General features: G+C 60.4%; 2 protein-coding genes across 4 annotated transcripts in view; both read left to right on the top strand.

Annotated features, from left to right (window-relative positions):
• Positions 1–10,880, top strand: part of TMED9 (transmembrane p24 trafficking protein 9) — a 214,054-nt gene that overhangs the window by 55,566 nt on the left and 147,608 nt on the right. The gene's annotated exons all lie outside the window — the stretch shown is intronic.
• PRR7 (proline rich 7, synaptic) lies at positions 551–10,831 on the top strand. Of its 3 annotated transcripts, none has more exons than XM_050793270.1 (3): positions 551–1,361; positions 9,357–10,028; positions 10,270–10,831. In XM_050793270.1, exons 2-3 carry the CDS (start codon positions 9,596–9,598, stop codon positions 10,665–10,667), a joined length of 831 nt encoding a protein of 276 aa, XP_050649227.1. In that variant the 5' UTR covers positions 551–1,361; positions 9,357–9,595; the 3' UTR covers positions 10,668–10,831. The 3 variants fall into 3 exon arrangements, with proteins under 3 accessions (XP_050649227.1, XP_050649226.1, XP_050649228.1); XM_050793269.1 differs by lacking the exon at positions 551–1,361 and adding an exon at positions 1,491–1,665; XM_050793271.1 differs by lacking the exon at positions 551–1,361 and having other exon boundaries at positions 9,304–10,028.

The following is a 10,880-nucleotide window of genomic DNA, read 5'->3' as shown; positions in this document are numbered from 1 at the left end:
AACTCAAGGAGTCTGAGTGGCCAGGCTGGATACCTGCCTGCTGTGCACTGAGGGAGGAGGGCACTTGGGTTCGCAGGCTCACCAGGATGGCACCCATGGGGCAGTGATTCCCCCGTTGAAATCAGGGTGCCTGTATCCAAAGAAAAGGGAATGGGTACTGGGAGGCCACTCCCTTTGCCTAAGGAATTCGTATCCTCTCCCTTAACACATAGGCACTTAGACTGGTTCACTGGTAGAGACTCAGCCCAAATGAGTCCAAAAACAATCATTCGTGGAGTTGTTTGCTTGTATTTTGCTCAAATGATGGGGAAGGAATTGGGGTTCCCTTTCCTCCAGGGATAGATGGCAGGATATGAGCCTAGGGCTGTTGGGGTTGTCCTTGCTACCCTTTGGGGAGAGCTTGCCTGAGAGTGATGCAAACATAGAAGCACATACGTGCCTGACACCACTGCAGGAACACTTGGAAGCAACTGTGACCAAAGCTAGAATCTACCCTGGGACTTTTTTTTTTTTTTTTTTTTTTTTTTTTTTTTTTTTGAGACAGGGTCTCACTCCATCCCTTAGGCTGGAGTACAGCGGCGTGATCTCACTCACTGCAACTTCTGCCTCCTGGGTTCAAGCGATTCTCCACAGGCGTGCGCCACCAAGCCCGGCTGCTTTTTTTTTTTTTTTTTTTTTTTTTTGTATTTTTTGGTAGAGACGGGGTAGAGCTCAAACCTATTTGTTTGGGGGTTCTGTCACTTGCGACCCCAAATGTTCCAGCTAATATGGTGGTGGAGGGGTTTTGGGAAAATCACCTTAAGTGCAGTAGAGAAGTTGGACGAAAGACAGCCCAGTTAAGAGGCCGATGGACAGCCAACTTCAGAGTGGCCTCTGCAAGCTTGGACCTCGGGGTAGACAGTGGGGCGCTCTCTGGGGGTCATCTGCTCCCTGGTGGGGTCGGGGGGAGGCATGTCCACGGAGGTCAGGGCTATGGATTCGGCACTAGGTCCTCCTCCCCGTGCTGCTTGCTAGTAGGCATGTGGTGGTGCACACCTGCTGGGCACCTAGCAGGAGGGGTCATGAGTTGGTAAGGAGCCATATTAGGGTGCCTGCCTGCTCAGGGCCCCTGCCCACCGCGTGTGCGCAGCGCCTGTCAGGATGTGACAGGGACCTGGACATATGTGTGCTCTCCGAGCTGAGCTGTGTACGCGTCGGGGTTCTCGACCTCAGCTTCCTGGCTGTGCATCCAGTGTACACGACCGGTGTGGCCTGGGCTCCAGCCTAGCGTGTGGACTGGGTCGGCCGGCGCGTGCCTCCCGTGAGGGTGCCCTGGCGGGTGTGAGCCCGGCGGGCTGGAGAGCCGGGGCTCGGCGCCGCAGGTGGGTGTCCGTCCTCCCCCTCCTTCCCTCCGGGGGCAGCCTCCTCGCGGCGTGTGGCTGGGGGTGGGGGGCCCTCTGCCGGCTGCCGCGCGCGCGCACGTCGGGCTCAGCACCCGCCGTGTACGCGCCCGTGCGCGCGCCCCGCGACTCCAGCCCAGCGCTCGGAGCCGCTTTCGCTGCCACTGTCTGCTCCCCCGGGCCGCCGCCGCCGCCGCTTCCCCCCGCAGGCCCGGGGCTCTGTCCGCTGGGCCCGCGCTGCTCGCCCCGAGCCAGGAGAACGAGCTCGAGGAGGATGCCTGGGCCCGTGAGTACCGCGGCGGCTGCGGGCCGGGCGGGCACGGAGCGCGGGCGGAAGATGGTCCCAGGACTGAGCCCTTCCCCGCGGGCGGCTCTGCGCCCTGGCCCCGGGTCGCCGCCCCGGACCCCTACCCGGGCCGCCCCTCCCCCAGTCCACACAGGAGGGAGGGAGAGCGCCAGTGAGCGAGGGAGCCGGAACGGGGCGCGAGCCGCCACCAGTTCGCTTGGAAACGGTTGCCACAGCAACGGGGTTGCGCTCCCCGGCAACACGACTGCGGGGTGGCGACGCCCCCTCCCCCACCCTCCCCCTCCCCCCACGCGGGCCCACAGCTCGGGGGCGCAGGGGGAGAGGGGTGCGCAGCGGGGGCATGTCGTCCCTCTGGCCCGGCTGGGTGTGCCTGCCTCCACAGCCCATCGAGGGTGGGGGTGGGGGCGAACGACTGTGGGCACGAGCTGGCTCCCACGTGGCTGCAGTCGTCGCAGCAGGGCTCCTGGGGTGGCTGCAAACGTGGGGGCGGCCCAGCCCCTGGGCTTGTCACGGGAGGAGGAGGCATGGAGGCTGGGGCTGGGGTCTTTGCCCATAGACCCCCCAACCATCCACCGCCGCCACCACCCCCCAGGGCCTAATCGCGCCGGCCCTGGACATGGCCTGAGCCGAGCTGGGTTCCCCAGGGGCGACGTTTCTTACCAGGGTAGAGGAGCGAAGCTTGCATCCCTCCTCCTCACGGCCGGGGCACGTGTCAAACCGGGCATGGGCCCGCGGTGAGTCTCTGCTCCGTGTTCCTAGCCACCATTCTCCAGGGAGGGGTGGAAGCAGAGTGGGCAAGAGCAGAGGAAAGGATATTGCTGACCCAGGGAAGCTGAAGCCCAGGCCAAATGGGATCGACCCAGCCCATTGTCTGGATCACAAGTGCCCCTTTCTTGTATGAGCACAATGCCCCAACTGTACTGAGTGGCATGCAGGTTGGCCGGCAGGGAGGCCCGCGCCACATGGAGGTGCCTGGTCCTCCAGGGGAGCTCCTCTGGGAGGAGAGTGGCCTCTGACTCAGAGGAAATGACCTCTGGCTCCCCTCCCAACCTCCCCTCAGCGGGCATCATGCTGGAGAGAGAAATGGCCCTCCTGCCAGCTCTCCCAGGCCTGACTCAGCAGATGCCAGCCCCGACCGCGGGCTTCAGATCCAGGATCCCAGTGACCACAACAGCCCTTGGGTTTCCCATCCGGGGAGGCCTCCTAGAGGTGACTGACATCTGGGGCATTTGAGGCCTTGGTATAAGATGCCCTTAGATGGGTGGTGCCCTGGAGGTCAGGCCTGAGTCTCCTGCAGGCAGGGGCGCCTGGGGAATGACTCACAGGTAGCTTTCATTCCCTTACTGCTCTGTGAGAGCTGTGTTGAGTGCTCTGCATCCATTATCTCCTAATTTTTTTACAACAGTTGCTCAAGGTAAATTTATTATCCCCATTTTAGAGATGAAGACTCTAAAGGGAGGCTCAGGGAGGTGAGTGACTTGCCCAAGGTCATACTAGCAGTAAGTGGCAGAGCTGAGTCCACAGTGCAGGCTTCTCTGCGGGCAGAGCTCCTCTCTGCCTGCCATCTAACTTCTCTTGTAACCCTGGCAGAAGAGAACAGTAGAGCCTTCTAGAGGAGCATTCTTAACCTTCCTTCACTTTCCTCCAGTGAGGACATTCCCCATCTTTCAGGTCTTGGTACATTTTTCCTTCTTCCAGCAAAATCAGCCAAATTCTTGCTCCCCCAGATGCATTATAGGATGGGGCTAGCTTTCTTCCTCCCTTCTTCACTTCCTCCCTGCCTCCATTTTCTCCCTCTGGGTGAGACCAAGCAGCAAAGGGCTGCCTCAGTCCCCTGGGAAAACCCCAAGCCCTGACCCTAGGCTCATGGGCTCCGGGGCCTGCTCAGCTTGCAGTCTTGGCTGTGGGAGAGAAAATTTAGCAAAGATGGGCCCGTGCAGTGCTGCTGCCTGTGGGTGCTCAGTCTAGCTCCAGGCATTGGAAACCCAAATGCTTCCAAGGATCAGGGGGGAAATGGAATGAGTGAGGCGGGCCAGGGAGCCGCTCAGCTCCAATCTTTGTCACTGTGTGAAATGTGGTCTTGGTATGACCTGACTGTCCAATTTTCAAGATGAACCAGAAATCTAGACCTTTATATAAAATCTCCTGGATTTTTAAATGTTGGCAATTAATCAGAATGTTTTTAAAAATGGATTGTGAGCATGGATTGTTTTTAAAACATGTCTGTGAACTGTGTCCAACCTAAGGGTCCTGTGTCTGAGACCTCTGGCCTGTGGGAAAGGGACAGCAGTTTTTGCTGGGCCACCTGCAGGGGCTGCTTTCTGTATTTGAGCCTCTTGAGGCTGCAGGGTGATCCCTCATCAGAGGGAGTTCTGTTCTCCCCTCGGCACCCTTGTCCTACTGCTGAAGAAACTCCAGCTCAGGTATGGGAGTAGCCAGGATGGGATCACATGGCTCAGTGAGGGCGGAAGCCAAATATGAGCTCAGGGCTACCCCTCGGCACCCTGCATGTTACCCAGGCTGCCTCCCACCAGGGTATCACCATCATGCCCATGTGGCCTCCTCCCCTGGAGGGTCAGATCATTATTTCTATGCTAGCTGCGGGGATGAAGGCACAGAGAGCCGCAGGCTGAGGTTTCAGTGGAGGAACCTGGTCTCTGAAAACCCTGCCCTGAAGAGGGCCGGAGCTGTAGACACTGGCCTGAGTGAGGGCTCTCCACCTACAGGCCCGCCGGGGCCTCAGTCTCTGTGGTCCTATTTGTAGTTTCCCAAGCCCTGGCTTCCTGGCTTGGTGTCAGGGTTAGGTCATCTACCTGCAAGCAAGGGTGCCACTCAGTACCCTGGCCTAGGTGGAGGGCCGTTTTGGCCAGCTCCAAGCCTGGCTGACTGGGAGTGGAGACAAGTCCTGTCAAGTCGTCTCTGGCCTCAGTTCCTCTGTGTTGGTGTGGGAGGGGTGTAAGGGTGTTACCAGTGGCTCCCTGAAATGCCCTTCCTGCCGGGACCAGGGACTTTGTCATCACCTGAGCTCCACATCACCTGGCTATGGAGACCTGAGCTGGACCCACTCCTTGAGCCTACATCCTTGTCTGTAGAGAGAACAGTAGCCACCTCCTGGCTTTTCCTTAGATAACTAGCATAGAGACCAGTAGTGGACCTGGCATTTGCAAGGCACACAGGACAGGCTGTCAGTCTGTCCTGCCCCCTAGCCCTCACCCTCTGCTCTGCGTTCCTGTCCCTTCCCTTGAAGACCAGCAGCTCTAGCCTCAAATCCAGGTGGGACCCAGCGCCCCTGCTGCCCGGGATTTCCCATCCCTGCCCCCCAGAACCCTGGTGTGTGGCTCCGTACAGCCTTTTCCTTTGATTCATGTAGACGCATGGGTTCTCCACTTGCTTATAAACCACCCTGCCAAGCGAGGGCTGGGTGATGGCTTTTCTCTCTGTGACATTTTGGTGAATGGCTGACATTTCCCAGGAATGAACTGGACACAGACCCAGCCCTTAAGGTACTCCCGGTCCCACAGCTAAAAGACCAAACACGTAACGAGCCCTCCAGCCTCTCCTTCCATAGGTGGTTCTTGAGCTGCTTACTGGGTGCCAGCTGGTAAGACCGATGGTGCTGGACCCTGGCCGCCCCGGAACATCCTGGTATCATTGGGCTTCCCATCCCTGAGGGGTGAGGTGGCTCAGGTGAGCCCAAGAGGCCTTGGCAGGAGCTCATCCAGGAGGCCAGCACCTAGGTCAGTGGTTCTCAGAGTGTGTTCCCCGGCTCTGCAGTACCAGCATCTGCTGGGAATTTGTGAAAAATGCAAACTCGGGCCCCATCCTAGACCTACTGAATCCAGCACTGGGAGTGGAGCCCAACACTGTTTTAACAGCCTCCACGTGGTTCTGATGCTTGCTTAAGTTTGAGAGGCCCGGATCTAAGCCATGTTCAATGTTAAATGCTAGATTGGCTCTTGAGGCAGCGTGGCGTTATGAAGAGTGACTAGGCTGGGCAGGGGCACAGCACAGTGGCAAGCGTGGTGATGGGGGCCAGGGCAGTGGCAGGAGGACCAAAGGAAGTGGACAGATGCCACCCTGCAGAGGATGCTGTGGATGGAAGGAATGGTAGGCTCTTTGCTGAGATAAAGGACCCAGTGGCAGATCTTTGGTGTAGGGTTCTTTGTGCAGAGGGCAGTGTGGGAGGTGCCCACAGCAATGCAGCCAGGCCCTGGTTCTGTGTGCCCTTGGGTGTCATTTCATCTCCTTGAGCCAAGTGTTCCCATCTGCCAAATGACAAGAATGCTAGCCTGCTTCGAAGAGGGTGGTGCCCAGCTCTCAGGCAGGGAGCACCCTGGGGACACACACATCTCTGTATCCTCAGCTCAGAAGCCACCATCAGAGCTAATGTTTGTTGGCACCTCCACACCCTTGGCATGGATTAGCTTCATCTTCACCGATGAGGAAACTGAAGCAACTTGGAGGTTAAGAAACTCACCAAGGGTCTTGCTTTCATCCCCCTGCCGTGCTCCCAGTGAGTGTGTGGCCCAAGAAAACATGCAGAGCGATATGGTTCAAAAACACTACAGATAAATCAAGATGGAACCCTAAAACATGTTCAAATAACCTTCAAGAAAGTAGGAAAAGAGAAACAGGAAACAAACAGAACATGAGTAATAAAATGATAAAATGGCAGCCCAGTCTGTCTGCAGGGCATCGTTCCTAGCACCTGAATGTGTTGGGTGGGTAGGAGGAGGCAGGTATGTGCTACTACCAGTCTGGAGCAGTGTGGACAGTGGAGGGAGTGACTGGGAGAAGCAGGCTGCAGGCAGGGTCTGAGTCTGAAAGGCTCCCAGACAAGGGCAAGAGCTCACATAGGAAAGGAGCAGTAAGGGGGCATGCTTTTTTCAGGAGGCTTTGCAAAGTCTGGCCTGGTCAGGTAGAGCATTTTGAAAGGTCTGAATGAACCTCTGATGTTTATGTATTGAGCACCTATGGTCGGTTAGTGAGAGTCTACTGAGCACCTGGGAGGGAGGCGTCAGACAGGATTCCAGTCCCGTGGGCCTGCTGTGACACTGCCAAGGGGATAGTGTTCAGCGTCAAATCCCCACCCACTCTACCTGGGGGCAGAGCCAGGCTGGGGCCATGGGGCTAGCTATGTGACCTTAAGCAAGTGCCTTCCTCTTGCTCTTTGGCCCAAAGTTGCCTAGTCTATAAAATGCAGCTATGATGGCACCCAGCAGGTCCTGGGCATGGCCTGCCCTGTCTGGCCTAATGCCCTACCTGCTGAGCTGGGTGCCCTCAGGGCACAGACCCTGTCTTTTGTCTCTTGCTAACCTGGAGCTGCCATTACATCTCCCCTTCATCCTGTAGCTCTTTCTCATGCTGCTATTCCACAGCAGTGTCGGGCTGGTGATCAGGCATGCCAGGGCCCTGGTGGGAAGGGATGGGAATGTACATTTTGGCTGCTAGCTGGCCTGTCTGCCCAGTGCCCCCATGGCTGCCACTTACATCTGGCTTATCACATAGGGAGTGTTTTGACAGAGTTTGGATTCAGACTCAGGCTAAATCCTAGCTCCTCCCCTTCTGAGCTGTGTAACCTGGGCCAAGTCATTTCCCTCTCTGAGCCTATCTCCCTGTCTATCAAATAGGCACAACCAGCATGGACAAGGTGGTGTTGAGAGGATTCTGTGTGGTCCTTGAAAGATATTTGTAGGCCGGGCGTGGTGGCTCAAGCCTGTAATCCCAGCACTTTGGGAGTCCGAGACGGGTGGATCACGAGGTCAGGAGATCGAGACCATCCTGGCTAACACAGTGAAACCCCGTCTCTACTAAAAAAAAAATACAAAAAACTAGCCGGGCGAGGTGGCGGGCGCCTGTAGTCCCAGCTACTCGGGAGGCTGAGGCGGGAGAATGGCGTGAACCCGGGAGGCGGAGCTTGCAGTGAGCTGAGATCCGGCCACTGCACTCCAGCCTGGGCGACAGAGCGAGACTCCGTCTCCAAAAAAAAAAAAAAAAAGATATTTGTAATTCAGCTAAACCCCATCACCTCCAGCCCCAGGGTTACCTTTTCTGACCCGGAGCTGTTCCTGCCTGGCAGGCCAGGGGGATCTCTAGTTAGTGCCAGTTTCCTCAGAGCATTCCTGATGGCTCAGGAAAAGAATAACAGATGTAATTAACTCCCAGTGACTGGCAGCATCGTGTTTTTATCTGGGCTGCGTCACCATGGCAGCCTCATGGCAGGGTTGTCGAGGGGGCGGGCAGAACTATGGTTCCTGCCATTGTCTGTTCTGGAACGCAGGCCCAGGAGAAGGGGACCCGCACGGGCACCAAGTGGCACGTGGCTGAAGGCAGCCATGGAGTCAGGGGCCATCTGGGGAGAAGTGTGGGGTGGCCCATGGCCTGGCTTCCCCCCAGCTTGGGGCTCAGGCTCCCTGTGGCTCTCAAAGCAGAGTGTGTGTGTGTGCCTTGGGCGTGCTGAGGGTAGGAGGGTCTGTGGGGCTTCTGGAAGAGGCCCACAAAGTAGCCCAGGCAGCACTACCCCCCACCCCACCCAGGCTAGGGTTTTGTGGCCAGGCCTGGGTTCAAATTATGGTTCCACCACCTGCCATCTACACAGCCAGTTTTCCCCAACTGCTCATCTGTAAAATAGGAATCATTCCAGTTACCCGAAGGCTTTCGTTCAAACCTGTGTGTATAAGGCATTCAGGAAAGGCTCAGTTCTGTTCTGTGGGGGCGGTGAGCAGTCACCTGCCACCTTTCACTCAGAGTCAGGGCTCCCTCCTACCTCCCTCTTAGGGTGCAAGGTTCCCCCTCTCGCCCGCGTTTGTGGAGGGGAGGAAGCGGAACTAGAGATGCCCATCTGGCGTGAGTGCAGGACCAGGTGGGTACAACAGACTAGCTTCCGACCCTCATCTACTTTTCCTCCCCTCCGCGAGAGGGAGAGGGAGACGGCGGCCTGGAGACAGAGGCAGAGCCAAGTGGGGCTGTGCAAGGGTAGGAGGCGGGGAAGCGGAGCTGGAGCAGGCAGGGCGCCTGGAGGAAAGGAAGAGAGAGACTGGCCCACGCTCGGCGCAGCGCGCTAGGCGCAAAGGCAGGGCCGGTGGCACGCAGTACTGGCACGCATTACCAGTTGGAGCCACCCGCCTGAGCCCTACAATGGGAGCGGCGGAGACCCGGAGGGCGCGGTGCAGGGCCAGTTGTTCCGGGCTTTGGGCAGCCAGGGGCTACCAGGCGTCTGTACAGGGCGCCGGGTGGCTGTCTGTGGGGCTCCAGGAGATATACCACCCTTTCCCCGCCGCACAGCAACCGCGTCGAGACGCCTCTTCAGGGACCTGGTGCGCACAGGCTCCTGAAACCTTTTCGCAGCTGGGGTACCTTTGCCCCAGGGACTGTGGATGGCGAATCTCTCGTCCGAGCTGTAGTCCGGCCTTCGCGCGCCCCCTGCTGGCCCGCCTCGGCTCCCCTCGGCGCCCGGCTCCGCGGCGGCGGCCGGGGCTCAGATCGGGGAAACCCTACCGGGGAAACCTCGAGGCGTGACGTCACCCTCCTCGGTGACGTCACCGGCCCCCCGGGGAGAGCGGGGTTCCCACGGAGAAGGCTTTCCCCGGACTGCGCAGGGCGCGGGCGGGGGCCGGGAAGTCGTTGGGGGCCGCGGCGCGCCTTCACTGCGCCCCGTGTCTGCCCCACAGGTCCCGCGCGGCCCCGGGTGAGGCACGCCCGCGCGCCCGCCGGCGCCATGGGAAGGAGCGGGCGCCGCTGCTGTCCCCCGCCGGCGCGCGCACGACTTGAGACCTGCCACGGGCAGCCCCCGGCCGCGGGTCCCCGAGTGACGCTGGCGGCACCTGAGAGTGTGGCGCGGGCCCGGGGCCACGCAGAGGAGCCCAGTGTCCAGTGAAGCGGCTGAGGACCCGCCGCCCGTGCCGCCGCCATGGTGATGTCCCAGGGCACCTACACGTTCCTCACGTGCTTCGCCGGCTTTTGGCTCATCTGGGGTCTCATCGTCCTGCTCTGCTGCTTCTGCAGCTTCCTGCGCCGCCGCCTCAAACGGCGCCAGGAGGAGCGACTGCGCGAGCAGAACCTGCGCGCCCTAGAGCTGGAGCCCCTCGAACTCGAGGGCAGTCTGGCCGGGAGCCCCCCGGGCCTGGCGCCGCCGCAGCCACCGCCGCACCGCAGTCGCCTGGAGGCGCCGGCGCACGCGCACTCGCATCCGCACGTGCACGTGCACCCGCTGCTGCACCACGGGCCCGCGCAGCCGCACGCGCACCCGCATCCACACCCACACCCGCACCACCACGCGCTCCCGCACCCGCCGCCTCCGCACCTGTCGGTGCCGCCACGGCCCTGGAGCTACCCGCGCCAAGGTGAGTACCGACCTCCGCCAGGGGGCGATCCGGGCCGCCGGGAGTGGGCGGGCGTTGGAGGGCTCGCTGCTTACCCGCGGGGTTTCCACCCGCAGCCTCCGGGAGAACACGGGCAGCGGCGGGCTCGGGCTGGGGCTGGGGCTGGGGCTGGAGCTGGGGCGCGGGCGGCCCCTGGCTGGGGCCTCTGCGAGAGGCTGGGAACCGGCGGCCTCACCCCCTCCGACCGCCTCCCACTCCGCAGCGGAATCGGACATGTCCAAGCCACCGTGTTACGAAGAGGCGGTGCTGATGGCCGAGCCGCCGCCGCCCTACAGCGAGGTGCTCACGGACACGCGCGGCCTCTACCGCAAGATCGTCACGCCCTTCCTGAGCCGCCGCGACAGCGCGGAAAAACAGGAGCAGCCGCCTCCCAGCTACAAGCCGCTCTTCCTGGACCGGGGCTACAACTCCGCGCTGCACCTGCCCAGCGCCCCTCGGCCCGCGCCGCCCTGCCCAGCCCTCTGCCTGCAGGCCGACCGTGGCCGCCGGGTCTTCCCCAGCTGGACCGACTCAGAGCTCAGCAGCCGCGAGCCACTGGAGCACGGAGCTTGGCGTCTGCCGGTCTCCATCCCCTTGTTCGGGAGGACTACAGCCGTATAGAGGGGCGCCCGGCGCCCCGGGCCCCACCGGCGGACTCCTGGCCTGACTGCGGGGCTTTTTAAATGCTTCCCTGGACTGCGGGGAGGGGCGGGGGGAGGGAGGGATTTCTTATCCCGTTTGTTACATTTTGAGGATAATAAAGGTGTGTGATCTGGTTTGGTACATGCGGAGGGTGCACCCGCTGCTTTCGCCCAGGGTTCTGGTGACCAGACA

Source organism: Macaca thibetana, chromosome 6 (assembly GCF_024542745.1).
Source record: "Macaca thibetana thibetana isolate TM-01 chromosome 6, ASM2454274v1, whole genome shotgun sequence".
Taxonomy (NCBI): Eukaryota; Metazoa; Chordata; class Mammalia; order Primates; family Cercopithecidae; genus Macaca; species Macaca thibetana.
This window is presented reverse-complemented; position numbering and strand designations above follow the sequence as displayed.